Source organism: Phocoena sinus, chromosome 4, assembly GCF_008692025.1.
Source record: "Phocoena sinus isolate mPhoSin1 chromosome 4, mPhoSin1.pri, whole genome shotgun sequence".
NCBI classification, from domain to species: Eukaryota; Metazoa; Chordata; class Mammalia; order Artiodactyla; family Phocoenidae; genus Phocoena; species Phocoena sinus.
Window position 1 is genome coordinate 36,968,612 of NC_045766.1, and position 17,818 is coordinate 36,986,429.

The window sequence follows — 17,818 nt, forward strand, 5'->3', positions numbered from 1 at the left end:
TGTCTCAAGAAACAAGAGTGAAAGTCACGATTTAGTTCCTCCTCTTCCTTTAAAAAAAACAATGTGACTGAATAGACAGCCAGATGTGTTCCAGGACAGTCCAGCTGATTAATTCTTACTGTTAACATGCACTAGCAGTTCCAGGACACAAGGATGACTGATAAAGGGATCTGTTTGGTTTTCCAGAAATAGATTCTGTTCTGTTTGATCTATTTGCTCAACCTCTATTCTCTCATTCATGTGGGGTAATAGGATTGGCAATAAACACCAACAAGCAAGTCTCTGAGGATTCTTGAGTTACTTCAGTGACTTTCTAACCTTCTACTCTGTACTTTTATAAAATGATTATCAGAAACTGAATCAGCAGTTGGAGGGATTGGAAATAGCTTCTACGTAGCCATTTCTTACATGTAATCATTTCCTACACATTATCATACCAAAACCCCTGCTCATCTTTGAGTAGATTAAGTCATCAGAGAGGTATCAATAGATCACTCCTTGGTCTTTCCAATGCAATATAACATTATGAAATAATTGTTCTTGTAATTTTCAACATTCCATGTGCTTAACTTGGAATTGCCCTAGAGATTGAAATTTCAGGTTCAGGAATTAACCTGGATTAAAATCCTAGTTGTACCACTTAGTAGCTGTGTGACCTTGGAAAAAGTACTTAACCTCTCTCTGTGTTTCAGTTTCTTGATCTGTAAAATGGACTCAATAATGGTGAGAAAAATGCATGTAAGACTTAGCACATAGTTAGTATGATAAATGCCAGCAATTTATAATTTTAAGACCTTTACACTATGCTAGCATTTAGCTTCCTCTGACTTCACACCCAACTGGACAAAAAAATATTTTTCTGAATACCAAATAGTAAACTTCTGTGCATTTCTGTGTGTTGATGGTAGAGTTGATGGGAAGATGACTGGGAGTTAGCGGGGTGATGTGACTTTTACCCAAGGAGGAGACTGTCCTTAAAGTGACCGTGGAAGCCAGTTGATTTGCTGTCAATTTCTGGAGTCCCACAGTTTAGTTTACACATTATTAAGAAGGATTTATATTTCAGGATGACTTTCCTGATGTCTAACTGAAATTTTCTAATGGCCTCATTAGAAAATACTGGAACAACAAATATTTGAGAACATTGTACCATTTGCCAATACCTTAAAAAAAAAAAAAATCCCAAATGCAATTTCTTCAGTCTTTTGTCCTAGGCACCAATTCTATCTCTTTAGATCCCTCCTCCCTGAGGCTGACAGGGCATCTGGGCCTTGCAGGAGCGCTCACCAAACCAGAGCAGTAACAGGACTTGGGCACAGTACATCAGGAGCAAAGACAGGGAAGCAGACTCTGATGTATATATGGTGACTTCTCTCAAAGAGGAAAGAAGCACCAACCTCCATTTACCAGACCCAGAATGCAATGGGTATGGTATAGTGATGTACTTGATATTATTAACACATAATCACAATTTTGAAACATTTTAATATTCAAGATGTATTTGACTTTTCCACTTCTAAGTATTATTCATCGACTCACTCAACAGGTATTTATTGCATGCTAAAAACATACAAGGAAGTATGTTAGATGTTTCCATATATGTCTTCTGGCCCTAACTGGATTATGAATCCTTTCAGAGCAGAGATATTGTACCTTATTCATATTTTATCCCAAGGCTCAGCCTGGAGAAGACATTCAACCAACACAACAAACGTGCATTTCATAAGTGAAAAATGGGACCCAAGTACTATGCTAGCTGTGCATAACCAAATAACAAAATATTTATTCCTTGGAAAAAAAAATTTTTTTTCCCAATATTTATGTCTTGATCACCTTTAAACTTACAATTTAAGCATAACATGAATGCAAATATCATCCCTATGAATAATATATGTGTCAGCAGTCTTATGTTAGACCTTTCACTTAAATATGTAATTTATATGCTATATAAAAATAAGAAAATTAGATCAACAACCTATATAAACTTTTCAGGGAGTCAAGAGTTTTTGGTGAAAATAATAATTTAAAATAGGATTTCTCTCAGATTCAAATCCCCTTTCATGGAGCAAAAGGAAATGAGAAAAGAAACCTAAGCACGCTAAGTTTTCGGCACCAAACGTTTTGATTCAGTATGTTATGCTATAAAATATTTGGCCTTGTTTGAATTTTTATTGCTATATGTTCTCAGTCTATATTTAACTGTGAGAAACACAAATAAGAATGAGTGAATGTACAAAATGTTCTTTTCAAGTGCATGGCAGTGAATTTGAGAAAACATATATTAAAGGAGCACTTTGTGGTTTTAACTTGCAGGCCCTTTCCTGAGCCTCCCTTGGCCAGATACGATTCAATGTTTATTGAACTAAGGTAAGGACTCAGCTTACTTGGAATGAAATTCTTAAGGGCCCCTCAGAGCCACCTCAGATAAGCACCTTACTTCGCCACGATCTCAAATAAGGTTTCTGTTATGCTTTGTCTTTTTCACAGGTGAAATAAGGTCTAATTAGAAAGTTTCATAACGGAGACATTCAGTTCCTCAATTCCTTCTTTGCTCAAATTAACTTTTTAAAAATTGGGGCGTTCATTCTGGCATCAACTCAGACTTGGTCTGTAATCATCCAGCAATGTGTGCCTCACGAAGGCTGCTATCCTTAATGCCAGCTTCTTCCACCCATACCATCTCTGTGGGGTAATACATTTTAGTTGGTGCCTCTCTGAGAGCCCCTCACATTTCCATCTGGCCAAATAAACACATTTTTTTCCCGATTCAGTCTTAACTTCTTGGCTGAGCAAGAGGATAGACTTGCCACAATGGATGATCTTTAAGATGCACAAAATCCCCCAATTCAAGGAATGGGTACAGGTGGTATAATCAACGGCTCTCTAGAGGATGGTTCATCTACAAAGTGGTTTGTGTTCAACAGTTCTCTTGGTCTAAACTGCAGCTCCTGGGCAGTGTCAGTGTTGAGAGCTCCATGCCTTCTAAGAGGGCACATTGGTGATAAAGTATTCTGTTCCCAAGGACAGCATAACTTTGTGAAGATTAGACTTTTTATCAACCTATTTCCACTGGTCAGACTGGGGCAAGCGTAACTGGGAGGGAGCATGGAGAGTTGGTTAAGAGCGTGGGCTCTGGAGTCAGATTGAGTTCAAATCCAGACGCTGTTAACTTATTACCTGTGTGACCTCAGGCAGTTCCCAAATCCCTCTGTGCCTCAGGTGCCCTATCAGTAAAATGGAGATAATATTAGTACTAGCCTTATGAGATTACTGTGAAGGTTAATGAGATACTGACATGTTTAACATAGAGCTTGGCTCAGATTCACCAACAATGATTATTTTTTAGGCAAGGTCAGTAGACCAAGTTCCTTGGGCAGCAGAAAGGAAGGGAAGGGTAAATAACCAGCTATGAAGCTATTTCTCAAATAATTCCCTACTCTTTAAATGTCTCACTTTTCACCCAGTTCAATCATCAAGCACATATGTAAGGGAGGACTATGAGATGAGGAGGCCTGTGCGACCATTCACGCATTTAGTGTGGTCTTGTTTCCTTGGGCTTCTTGACAGGATGCTTGTTTTTCTCTAACCCTCAGGGTCATCGGGGTCGAAATGAAGAATGTTTTCAGGGCAAAATGGCCAGTACCACTCTCTCCATAGCCATATAATTGTAGGCATTGTTTCTTTTGCTCATTTCTCATTTATGTTTCTCTCCCTTTCAACATCCTCCCTTTTTCTCACTCCCACTTTGGTGAGATACCTTTCTCAGCATGAAGCAGAGGCAGTCAGGCACACCTCTGTGCATTATGCCAACTTAGGATGTTTATGCAAGAAGAAAGCCAAGCAGAACGGTGGGGATCATGCATCCCTGTAAATCCCAGGGGCACAAGTGATTCTCAGCAGCCAGGGGAGGGAGGCTCTTACCAGTTGCTTTCTCAGGGTTGTTGCACATGAAGCATTGCCACGCTCCTGCTGCTTCGCTGAAGCCAAACACGTCAAAGAACCTCACTTCTTCCAGATGCAGCTGTACCTGGTCCAGATCCTGTTTCAGGAACACAAAGCACAAAGAACATAAGTGGCTCTGCCTGCCACACAGCATTCTGCGAGGGGGAAAATGGGATATGGAAGCAGGACGTCCAGGGCTCAAATTCACTGCCAGGCACAAGGAGGGGGCATTGAGCAAACCTCTCTTGGCCCATTTTGGAACACAGCAGCCAGTTCAAACTCTCCCAGGGCAGTGCTCTTAAATGCGGAAGGCAGCAAGCATGGGCCCCAGGGCTGGGCGTCAGGTTGTGGGGAAGTGAAGTGGCCCAGAATTTTCTTACATCTAACAGCAGCTCCAGAATTTCTAAAAAGTTGGGGTATCCAAGTGGCAGTGTGGTTGAAAGGAATGCTTCTGGGGGACTTGTCTTTTATTTACACTTTACATAACATTGAGGATCAATTATTCATACCAAAAAATTATTTTTATTAGGTTGGCTTCACAGGGGGCTGATAGAAAATGTGTGAGAGGGTTTAATCCCTCAGCCCTTGGCTCCAGCCCTGTTTTAGTTTCATGCTTATCTTAAAAGTGGATGCAAATTTTGCATGCTAGTCCATTATATGGCTGCATTGGTTTTAATGGAAAATAATGCCTTAAATTACTTATCAGTAGATTAATTACCTTTTCCCCTCTAAATGGTTGAGTAGGATTGACACACCAAGAAGACCGGCCCTGTTTTATGTGCCCTGTGGCAACCTGCCAATGTGTTCCTGTTTAAGAGGCAGAGGAGGGAGGTTCCATTACACTGTAAATGGATGGAAAACTATTAGCTTAACCAAATTAAATAGCTCTACTATCCTCCGGAGGCTTTCCTATTATGTAAATGACTTATAGCCTCTGCTACAGAGTGGTCAGAATTGCACTCTTAAAAAGTTGCTTTCCTAGCAGGGATTTAATGTCTTTTCTAGCCTTGCACGTGCCCAGCTGATTTCTCTGTTTGTCGTCTATTGAGCTGTGATTTTATTTCCTTTCCTCTGGTCCACACACTCATCTTCTACCCATAGTAACGGCTCTTAGTATGCCCAAGAGCCAAGGGATGGAGGCATTGTTAGCCCTGCTTACAGCGGATCTAAAAGAGAGAATGATCAGTGGCTACCCAGATCCTACCTCAAAGTTCCCTGGGTCTGCCTTTCTTGACACAGGTGAGAAGTATGCTAAACTCTAAGCTCCTTGAGAGCAGAAACATATCTACTGCATTCACAAGTTATAACCCCAGAATCTAGTCCAACATCAAGAATGGATGAATATCATTGGTTTGCAGGACCAGTGCAAAGTTTTCCAATGAACTATACGAACAGTATTATGAAAATTTAAAGTGAATTCTTTTTCAGGAACATTTACACTCACTGGAACAAAAACCCAATGAAGGCAGGGACTTTGTTTTACTGGCTGCTCTAATGTCAGCACTAAAAATAAGCAAGCATTAAATAAATATCTGTGGGATAAAGAAAGGCATAAACTGGGACTAGAAATGAATTCTTTTTAGCATCCTTTATTAAGACTGTTACGGCTTGTGTTCTGGGATTGGACATTTTGGAGGCTCAAAATGCTGAATACAGTGTTTTGAGCTGCTAACATTTAATACCATCTTTTAGGCATTCCAGTAGGCACTGTTTATAAAGAAATGTTGTTTTAGCAAAAGTGATGTTGAATGTGTTCAATGAAAAAAAGGAGATGTTTTAAAAAAGCATGTTTCCAAGATAAAGACTGAAGAAGCACCTGGGAGTTTTGTAGGTTTCAAAGGATGAAATCCATATTAAAATTTATGGAGAAAAAGCAGATGTTCATAAATATCAGTTTCAAAACTGCTAAGTCTCTGAAGTCTATACTTGGCCATTGGCATGCAGATCACTTCTCTATTTCCCACACAATTAAGGATCAATTTACCATTCACCACAAACACTGCTAGCAAACAAAGTACTTAAAATAATACTTAAGGGTTCCTTTATTTTTCCTGTTCTGAGACCAGAAGTGTCCCAGGTTGTTGCTCATAATCCACATGTGTCTTGGCAAAAAGTTACTTTAAAAGTTTAAGACAGATGGCAAGCGAGATCCCAGTGTTCAAGTTCTCAAGTCAAAAGCAGACTTACTTCTTCAGAGGATTTAGGTGTCGTGCAAAGGGGAATGAGTGAGGAAGTAGATGGTAATTCTATGAACTGTTGAAGTTGGCAGTAACAGTCAACTTTGAATAGAGAGACAAATGAGACACAGGTAGTTCCAAACACTGGTGGAAAATCAAAGCAAAATAAATCACAAAACAAGCAAACACAAACCATCAACTCGTGATACCTAAACTTTTGGAATTTTGACTTCTTCAATGTGCTTGAGGTCATTATTTCTCTTTCCTACTCATCTTCTTTATCCTCCTGGGTCCTGTAGCTTCTCTAGGCCTTGCCCAGGAATTGCTGTATGGCTTTTTTTTTTTTTTTTAAGGCAAGAGAACTAAAATTGATTTGGTTAGAGAATGACAAACTTCCTTTAAGACAACTAGACTCCAGAAGAGTAATAAAAATAATTTAGATCTAAGTAGGGTCACTCATTGAGTGTTTCCGTTCAATGGCATTGGGGTGGACAGACCCGAGGGTGATCTTTTAATAATTCCCACCTCCTGGTGTTCACCCTTTTGTATAATCCCTTTCTCTTAAGTGTGGGAGGGACCTGAGACTTGCTTTTAACCAAGAATATGGCAAAGGTGATAGAATATTAATCTCGTGATTGTATTATTATGTATCTCCTCCCTCCACCCCCAACACACACACACGCACACACAAAGCCCATGTAGCCAGCAGATGCACAGGGAAACTCTCCTGCTGGCCTTGAAGAAGCAAGCTGCCACACTGTGAACTGCCTATGGAGAGGGCCACATGGCTGGGAACTGTGGGTGGCCTCTAGGACCTAGAGGCCACCTTCAGCCAGTAATAAATCCGGCCCTTCAGTCCTATAACAACCCCTCCACCCTGCCAAATTTCTGCCAGCACCCTGAGCAAGCCTGAAAGCTGACCCTTTCCATTCGAACCTCCAAATGAGAATACAGCTCAGCCAAGACCTTGACTGCAGCCTCGTGAGACCCTGAGCAGAGAACCCGGCTACGTCACAAGCAAATTCCTGACTCAAGGAAACTGTGAGGTAACAAATACATGCTGTTTTAAGCTGCTAGGTTTGTGGTGGTTTGTTATGCAGTTTTAGGCATCAATACTGAGACTGCGCTCTGAAGAAGAGGAGGTGACACTGCTGGCCAATTTTCAATGAAAATGATGCTTCTACTTAGAGGGGTCACATTCTTTCAAGTACACACCAAATCAGGCCTCAATAAAACCCAAAGAATATTGGAGTCCGTGTTATTTCTGTTGACTTAAAGAAAAAAGATACATAATCATAGTAAGCATGCACTAAGAAGGATTTTCCTGATAAACACCATCTAATTCAAAAGGGGTAAAGGCCCTTGGAGGGGGAAAATGATGTTTTTAAAACAGCTGATTAAGTAAATGTTTGTCCAGTTTTAGAAAAAAAAGTCATTAATGGGAGTAGGAATTTGGAAAACTATATAAAAAGTCTCTTGCAAAGCCTAAGGGAAAAATATGCCAGGCAGCTTGGAAAGACGAGAGGATATTTACAACATTGTTTTGATGACAATGACAGCATGAGTCAATGCTATCGATTCTGTAAAAGTCCGAAGTGGATCTTATAACATGGTCTATGTACTGTGAGAAGGTATTGGGAAACAATTTTCCAGAAATCAGTGAAAGGATACATCTGGAAGAACTTTGGGTTCTGGCACATTTAAATTCTGTTCTATTTTTGCACAGATAATGAAACGTAGGATTGCCTCACACGCTCTATGTGCCTATGGTTAATAGGATCAACTCTCGGCACATACTTCAAGCATGTTTTAAGAAATGTAAACAAGGGTTATTTTTTAAACAATCTTCAATATTTTCACATAATAGTAACACTTTACGTCTTTATGGTTATTTCTAGTGCACATGTTCTAACTGTATGGAGTTCAGGGTGTGAAATAAACTTACTGAGGGAAGAAAATTAATGATTCTTCTCTATATTGTTCATCTTTATGTTACTCATGTTGTCCTACATTTTGTAGTCATACTATCTTGTAAGAAACACTGTATGTTGAATGAATAAACTAACAAAAGAGACACTGAAGAATATTTATGCTCTAATTTTAAGAATTTATTTCAATTTCTGAGAAATATCACTGTTGAGTTTAATTCCTGTCACTTAGAATTAAGAGCACCTGGTGTCAGGAACCAAAGACAAATAGATGAAGGAGACACAGTCCTGTACTCCAAGGACATGAGAAGACAATCCGCTGGGTCCACAGTATTTCTCACAGAAGGAAACTAGAACACACCTTTATTTGTGTTTGGCTGTGGTTATTATTAACCTTCTTCTGATGTGACTTTTTTGGTTCTCAACTGGATTAAAGTTCCTTAACAATTTCTATATTATTTTGTAGCTTATTTCTATATCATTATATTTCTATATGTAGCTTCTGAAATTAATTAGCATAGCACTCTGCCCATTGGAGCTGTTCAACGAATTTTTCTAAATTTTTGCTAATTGAGCCACATTTATATCAGCAGTGGCATTTAGGTTTTCAATTTTCATGTCTATTCAGTTATGACTATTAAGCTCTTTTAGAACATATTTACTTTAAAAAAAATACCTGTGTCTCTATTTATATTACAGGAATTCATTTTATTTAACTTTATAAAACAAGTTTTTAGAATAAAATGTAGTAATTGAAGAAGAATGTTTGCCTGAATCCATCAACATAGCATGTTGACTGCTTGTTTTCAAGACCCTCAGCTTTTCCAGATCTCCAGTTCTCAGGAGGTATGGGCATCAGGAATCCTGGGGAAATTTGTTACAAACATCATATACAGGTCTGCCTCTGGAAGCCCAACCCAATAAGTCCATGTTTGGGCCTGGTAATCTGCATTTCTAAACAAGCTCCCCAAGTTATTCTGGCATGCACTGACTGGGAAATTAATTCTACACCCTTGGGAACAGAGGTGGGGATGGCTGATCTGTCTCCATTAATTGGTATTTGAGGAATTTGTCAATCCTCATGTGCATATGTTCATACTTTTCCACAATAGTTTGGTTTCATACGACAAAATACATAATCTGGCTGCAAGAGCAAAAATTCCACTCTTGATAATCAGAGATGTTTTTATTCCAAATTTTGCAATACAGAAGGAAGAGTTGAGGCATGAATACTGAACTTGTTGGGACTTATCTGAAACTTGGCAGGAGGTTGGGATGTGTGAGGAGGGAGGTGGGTAACAGCTGGGAGACAGATTCTGAGCAGAGGTGGCAAGGATGCTGACCTGGAAGAACTCACAGTGTGCTCCAGTATTCAACATGGATGTCGTACATGTGCTACATTCCATTGTCTCTCCTTTTTCCATCCCAGATTAGGAAAAGAACCCTAAGTACACATGAGTATTTGAGGTCAAAGTGGCAAGCTTTTTACTATCACTGCAGATCATGAAATAGACTTGACCTTCTTCCTATCTTTTGAATCCCAGTGTGTTGAGAAGAACTGAGCTGCTTCCTGGCAAGTCATGACAATTCTATGGTTCTGGCTCCAAGTGGCTGGAAGAAGGCACCCATGTTTGATTTATTTCAGAGAGATGTTTTGAAGAATTCTTTCATTCAAGAACCAATAAATAGGATAGAATATTTGATTTGATTCAAAAAGCCAAATTTTCACACTCACCTAAGGACCAAAAAAAGTGATATTTTTGATTATAGAATGTTGGCAGTAAGCATGACAAGAGTTTAAATAAAGTAGTTTATGGAAAAGTTAATATAAGCATATATGCATTGAGTCAAAATAAAGGTGGCAAATTGGGTGAAGCTTCATAAATATTTGATAAACCCATAATTAATTTCTTGAAGGATCCAATTTGTTTTATTTTTTTCCCCAGTGGTTAATTTAATTTATTTAAATTAATTTTTCTTGGAGTATAGTTGATTTACAATGCTGTGTTAGTTTCTGCTGTATCAATTTCTTTTAAATTTTAGCCCATTAAAACCAGCAAAGTATTTTTTATCAGAGTGGAAGCAAGGGCAAAAGACTACCAATGTTCAAATGTCATGAAAATGTTGGCATTTCTACAGGGTGTCAGCAGTAAATGTAATCACCAGAACTACTGGCAATGAAAGCCTGCATTCCCACGGGACCTCCTTTCATATTGGAAAACAAAGAATTGCAGTGATTTTTTTTTTTTTCTAATCAGTGGTTGCCACCTGCATTTAACAACTACGTATTGAGCATCTGGTACTAGTATGTATTACTATGTGTACTAGACCATAGAGGTGCTGAGGTGGAAAAAGCTCATTCGAGAGGCTTTCTTTTTCTTCATTTGGAATCCATTAGTGAGATAATCATACTTCTCAGCTCTGTACATTATTTTGTTGGGGGTGAGGTCCTTCTCTTGCTGTCTTAATTTTCTTCCTTTATCCCTGATACTGCTCTCATTCTCAGACTCTCCTCCCATCTCCCCTTTATAAAAGTTCTCACTCTTCGGGGTTTGATATGTCTTTGAACAGATATGTATTCCTGAAAAATATGGAGCAATGCTTAGGGTATTTGTCATTTTCATAAATACATTATATCATAGACCACATTCTATTTCTCGCTTGTTTCACTCAAGATCTCTACAAGGTTTTGTATGTGTATTTAGTTTGTTGCCTCTACTGCTGTAATGTGATTTACTAGTGCATTTTCACCACCCACCACATTTTATCTAACCATTCTCCTAAGTATGGGCATCAAGGGTGCCTCCACCTTTGCACCTAGACGGACCATGCAACAATGAATATTCTCATCATACATGTCCCCTTGTGGACATGAGCAAGAATTCTTCTGGGATAATCATTCAGGAGCGAAACTGCTGGATCATAGGGTATGTGTAAGAATATAGAGAAAATATTTTTATGGTTTTGCAGAGTTTGGGCTTTCTGAGCAAATTTTACTGAAACTTGGGACCTGGGTTAAAAGAAAAAGCTTTAGAAGTGAATTCATAACTAATCAGAAAGTGAGAGACCATCTAGAGAGATTTATCTTCCCAGAAGTATGTGTTCATATTTCAAGGTGGGGATGAGACCCAGGATTTGGAGACATCCCTGGGTTATCAAGCTGGAGACACTAGTCTTGTCCTCTCCATGGAGCGATTTATCTGCATCCAAAAGTTAAGAGTAAGAACCCAGCATCCTTCCCAAGGAGCAAAGATTTTTCTCCCCTTCTTTCAGATGAGTGGGGGCGTTGTCCCTCCCCTATGTAAATATCCAGATTCATGTTTTCATGGTTCCTTACCTATAATGCAGACCTTGGTATGTGTAGGATGACATGTGGTTCTCATCGTGTTGCCTGAGGGTAAACAACTGAGGCAAAGGGGAAGCGGTGAGGTTATCCGTTGTAAATAATAATAATCTGCTCTGCTCCAGAAACCTTGTTTGCATGACACGTTAAAAAATTTAACATTATGCATATCTTTAACTTCTCTAGGTTCTGATAAATTGCTTTTCAGGATGGCTGTCCAATTTACATTCCCACCAGCACAGCATGAGGAAGTCCTTTTCCACATCACAATAAGGGACTTTCTAGACTCTGAAGTTTCTCGAGGAATTTCTATCCAACAACCATTTCTAATGCCTGAAATAGGCCATGCTTTTGGTGACCACAGTCACCGTGGTTTGATTGCATCAGGGGCTGGCAACAGTCTCCAGTGGCTTCCAATACCACTGTTTCTTAAACCATGGGGAAAATCAACCACACTTCTGTACAAAACACTGTATTTTTTTCTCTACCTTTATTGCCTTTTGCTGTCATCAGAAGCATTCCAGGTTCTGGGCATCAGACCACCCTTTTTGGGTACAATTATTTTAATACACTAGGGCATATCAACATTTGGCCAGGGTCTAGTTTTATTTTAAGAATGATCATTCTGTCGACTTGTTTACTACTTGGAATAGTGATCAATGGGATAAAACTGACTCTTATCATGGACTTAAGGAGAAGGCATTGTTTCCCATGATATGGGAATTTCAAGTGTCTCCGTTTAGTCTTTCAACAGAGCACAGTGCTAAGCACTGGTGAAGCAGTAGAGATCAAGGCAGATGGGATAAGATGAACTACTCCTCAGTAGAGAAAGGGATAAAGCAAACTCTGGTCTATTTACCCAATGGAAAATTCCACATGAGCTAGATCTACATGTATGAACAGACATATTTTTAAAACACAGAAAGCATATTACGAAAGATGTATGCAATACAGTAACACATATGCAAAATTTTAAAACAATGGTGCAAAACATTCACGGAAATAATACACACTGACCTCAGGAGAGTATTTGCAACAGTTTCCTTCATTTTGTAAAGGAAAATATTTGAAGTAAATATGGAAGAAATGTAAACACCTCTTCTATCTTGTGGTGGGAATGGATGTCATCTTTCTGCACTTTCCTGAATTTGTCAGTTATTTCATAATCAAAAATAAATAAAAGTGAGGCAGAGAACACAGTTCAGTGAAGCAAAGAGACTGGCAGGGGTTAGAATCTGTGAGGAACAAAGGTTGTACATGTGGGGAGGATTCCTTGGTGCCCTTCAAATCCCTTGTAGAAGGATCTCCTCATTTTGCCCGTATGAGGCTGGCCTCAGTGGTGATGGTCGTTAAAGGACCATTTATTTCTCTTGATTTTTGCATTTATTCTTGTTGGGTGGCTCCATATGAAAGCTTCTTTTACTCTAGCTCTTCAAACTCAGAGACAAAGACATGAAATGCAAAGTGTTTGAAATATGTTCTACTGTTTTGTTTTAGAAAACAAACCAAACCTAAAAAACACTGGCACCCAGTTCTACGGTAGGGAAGTGTTACAGAATGGGTTAGATGACACAAGTGATACTTAGAAATAAGGTTCTTCTCTGCACAGTGGGATGGTATAAAGAATGTAGGTTTGGGAGCCAGAAGATCTGAGTTTGAGCCCTGCTACTGTTATTCACTAGCAGTTCTTGGGAAATATCTTAATTTCTCGGGGCTTTCAATGTACTTCTCAATCTGCACAATGACTGTGATCCCTAAGCTGCCTCCTTCAGAGAGCTGTTGCCACAAACCAATTCATGGATAACTATGCTACTTTGTAAACTGTAGAGAAGTAATACAAAGTAGTGATAATTATGATGATATGAACAGAGTAAGATAAGACACTCCTTTTTATGCGTATAAAATATACAGTGTCTTTGTCTCAGCTAGATAAATATATGTAAATCTTTCTGAAATGAATGACTTGTTTAAGAAACACTGATATCAGGCGTCTGAGAAACATATTTCATTTTCTAAAGGCAAGTAACATATTTATCTGCCTGTTTTCGTTAGTTTGTTGTCAAACCTACGAATATTGGGTATAATGAGATGCAAACATAGAAGGATGTAATGCAACGTGAACACTTGAAAGGGTGGTAATGACGTGTGCATGTCCGACGGGGCCACAATGAGATGAGCAAATAGAAATGCACATAGAAATGTGCCTGGGCAGTGGGGTAATGAGATGCATAAATGGTTGGATGTAATGATAAAGGCATTTGCGGGGGACGTAATATGATTTATAAATGGAAACATTAAATAGGGAGGGTGGAAAGGGCAGGTTGTGATAAGCAGCAGAGTGAAAGAATGCAGTGCTGTGTATGAATGGGGGAGCTAATAATATGTGCATGATGAGGGTGTAATGAGATACACCCTCATAATGGCATAATGAGGTTCACAGATGGAGGGATGTAATGAGCTGTGCAGAAAGGAGGGAATAATGACAAGCATAAAAGGAAGGATTTAATACTATGAATAAAGAAATGGGTGTAAGAAGATGTGAGGACTGAAAGGAGGAGCAGAACAAAAAAGGGGACCTTGGTGAAGGGATGGGAAATAACAAGGTGGCAAACGGAGCACTCTAATGAGATGCTGAGATTAAAGGGTGCAGTGAGGTGTGCCCACTTAGAGAATAATTAGACACACACATAGGGTTATAATGAGGTATCTGAGCCCTGCTCAGACACAGACCATAGCACTCAGTTCTTACAAAAGGAGTGAAAATGGAAAAAATTCAAAGCAGGGCCATAAATATATCTAAATTGTTACAAATCCAAAAAGAGAAAACTAAACAGGTGATTTAACCACAGTCTGGAAGTTTATGAAGTAATGGTTTTATAGGTGCTGTCTATGGGGCACTTACTCTGTGCCAGTGCTCTGCTGGGTGCTTAACTAACTAAATGCATCATCTCATTTTCCCTTCCTAGCAGCCCTACGAGGCGAGTGGGTTTCCGTGAGGTTAACCAACTTGAGCAGATTCCCAGAGCGTGTTGGTGGTGGAGATGTGATTCAAGCCAAGTCAGCTGGATTCCAGGTGCCTTTGCCTCTTTTCTGGTGTTTCTGTAAGAGTAGACTGTGGGACATACTGCCTCAGAATCTCCTGGATCGTTTGTCTACGATGCAGATTCCCAGGCCCACCCAAGCAAGTACCCCTTGCAAGATCTGCAGAGGCCCCAGGAATTTGCAGTTAAACAAGCTCTCCAGGGACTCTTGACGTGCTATGGTCCGAGAATTACTCAGTGAAACCAGCACTGGAGTGACGGTGTTCTAATGCTTCCCATTAGCTCTGGGGAAAGATCACGGAGAAAGGGGCTTACGTGCAGTGTGGGCGGCTGCGATGGCTACAAGTGGGACTGGGCAAGGAATTACCAGACCCTGGAATGAGGCGTCAGATGATACTCTGGACTGTATTTAGCGGAGGACTTAAAAAAATGGCTCCTTCCCCTCAGACTGGTCTTCATTAGGAGCCCCAAATTATATTGAAAATAGCATAAAAATTCAAAGATGTACTGAAAATAATTAGACTCTAGGAAATATTTGTTTACTGAATTTAAAAATATGAAGATTACTCCACAGTCTGTGACCTCTGAGGGAAAGAGGGTCATGTGTTCTTAGGACCAAAAGTTTGCCAATCTACATGCAACTTTCAGGGTCCTTAAAAAACAAAAAAAGCCAATAGTGCCACTGATTCTTCTCCTTCTTGATATGTCTAGTATTGAGATATATAAATTGCTATGATTTTTTAGATTAAAAAACCCCAGAATTTATATCTTGAAATGAGTCTTAAACTTGGATGATGACACACGTTTTAGCGACACAGCCTCTGCCTTTTTAGAAGTCTGTTTCGGAATTGTTTTTAGAGTATATTCGTGAGCCACACATGAAAAAGTTTCATTACTTTACTGAAGTCCAACTTTTAACTCGGAAACTATTATTCAGGTTTTCAAAAATATATTTATTTGTTTTTGGCTACATTGGGTCTTCGTTGCTGCGTGCGGGCTTTCTCTAGTTGCGGTGAGCTGGGGCTACTCCTTGTTCCGGTGTGCGGGCTTCTAACTGCGGTCTTGTTGTTGAGCACGGGCTCTAGGTGCACAGGCTTCGGTAGTTGTGGCTCAGGGGCTTAGTTGCTCTGCGGCCTGTGGGATCTTCCCGGACCGGGGCTCGAACCCGTGTCCCCTGCATTGGCAGGCGGACTCTCAACCATTGCACCACCAGGGAAGCCCTATTACTCAGTTTGAGTAGTCTCCTTTTATAAGAGACTTAAGCCTGGATACATTTTGGCTATTGTGAAAATAAAGCTCATTCTCAAAAGATGAAAGCTTTGTCATTCATTTTGTTGAGAGGGGTCTTGCACAGGAAGTGCAGGAAAACAATACTAGTTCCGGTTTATTGAGCTCTTACTATGTATGTCCCGGTCACTGTACAGTGATTTTGCATATATTTCCAAATCTCATAACACCCCGGTGAACTGGGTACTAGTGTTTAGTGCACTTCGCAGGTAAAGAAGACGAGGCACGGGGGAATTAGATAAAAGAACTGGTAAGTAGTGAAGCCAGGATTCAAACCCAGGTCCTGAGCTTCAAACTACTACGCTTCCACCTTGCTTGAAGAGAGGTGCTGTTTTTGTCTACTAGCTCAGTGCCCAGTGTCTGTAGGCATTCATACAATATCCATGATAGCATCAAGGGAAAAAGAATAAGATTGTACTCATGCACTGATTATTTAAGAAAAGAATCTAAACCACTATTGAATTAGAACAGACATTTTAGAGGGACTGCATACCTCTGTTCCCCCAGGAATAGAGGTATTTTGTTAACTATTTTCTGAAGGGTTTTTCTTTTTTTAATTTCCTTGACTGATGCAGAACATCTGGCTGACTGTGAAGGAATGTTCACTACAGTAGTAAAATTGACATGCTTCATTATAAGACAGTCTGGCTTGTGAAACATGAAGGAAACACAATACGTGTGATCAGCCAGGATTTAAAATAAACCGAGAAAATATTTATGCCGATTTTAATTTCTTTAAAAAAGCTTATGTACAACATAAGCACAGTATATGTGAATGGTGGTTAGGGGGATATTACTGGTGTGTATTAATTAGCCAAGTAAAAGGGTAATAATTTTCTAGTTTTTTAATAGTGAATGGAACTGTCACTTAGGTTTAATGTGTTTACAAAATCATGTGCAATCACTTAATATAATGAGTTGTCTGTATGGAATTGTTTAAATGAGGGGCTCAATTAGATTGTTATAATGTATAGCTGTTAAGGGGAAAAAAGAGTGAATCCAAATGAAGGTAGAGACAGAATTTAGGGAGGCAAAGTTTAGAATCTGGCTGGACTTCCAAACTCAGTGGTCCTAAGACATCAATAAAAGTCATGCTTATAAAAGTTCCAGAGGATGTGTCAGTTCTCAAGGAGTCTGTTCATCTTCAAGCCTCTCCTCTTATGTTCATCGCGGTAATCCCAGATGAACTATTACGTGGCTATGGTGAAAGAATGCAAGTCCACTGATACTAGATAAACTGATAAAAATTCATCTTACGCTTAAGCTGATGCTCAAGCATTGAGTATTACCAATACTTAAGCATTGGGAAATGCTTCCCAGCATCGCAAGCCTTATGCACAGAGCACGGTGTAAACGTGGCCATAGTCACATTTAGCCTCATCTGGCCTCTCAGCTGTTGTCTGTCTGCCTTCACTTTGGTGAGGAGCTCATGCATGAGCTTCTGCCCTTGTTTCCAAGGGGAATGGTAGAACATAGGTTGGTGCTGGGAGAAGTAGAGGGGTCTTGTGAAGAGAGGCTCAGCACAAATCCATTGTCTTCATTCAGAAAATAACTTTGCTTTTTTCTGGGCTCTAAAGACCATCTTTCTGTTTCTCAAGTGGAGTCTCCTAGGTGTAGACTCTTCCTCTTCAGCATAAATCTTTTCTTTGGTCTACATCTTTTTTTTTTTTTTTTTTTTTTTTTGCGGTACGCGGGCCTCTCACTGCTGTGGCCTCTCCCGTTGCGGAGCACAGGCTCTGGACGCGCAGGCTCAGAGGCCATGGCTCACGGGCCCAGCCGCCCCGCGGCATGTGGGATCCTCCCGGACCGGGGCACGAACTCCTGTCCCCTGCATCGGCAGGCGGACTCTCAACCACTGTGCCACCAGGGAAGCCCTGGTCTACATCTTTACCCTGTATCTTCTCAAACATAGATCTCCCCTACCTTGAAACTTTTCACCATTTCATTACCACTCAACCAAAAGACAAAAGCCCAAGCCTGGATGAACTCCATTTTAGCCCCTGAACAGCTGATCACTGCTGGAGAAAATCATCTGTCTGTTTTAGTTTAAATCTGTTATCTCAGAACCCAAATGGATGTTCCTTGTTGCCAGACAGTCCT

At 39.9% G+C, this 17,818-nt stretch overlaps 1 protein-coding gene across 5 annotated transcripts in view; it reads right to left on the minus strand.

The window, feature by feature from the left end:
- Nucleotides 1-17,818, minus strand: part of VEPH1 (ventricular zone expressed PH domain containing 1) — a 216,775-nt gene that overhangs the window by 17,303 nt on the left and 181,654 nt on the right. For all 5 annotated transcript variants that reach the window (XM_032631409.1, XM_032631407.1, XM_032631408.1 and 2 more), the window contains one exon: nucleotides 3,922-4,039. In XM_032631409.1, the coding sequence (XP_032487300.1) occupies nucleotides 3,922-4,039 (118 nt within the window). The remainder of the gene's footprint in view (nucleotides 1-3,921; nucleotides 4,040-17,818) is intronic.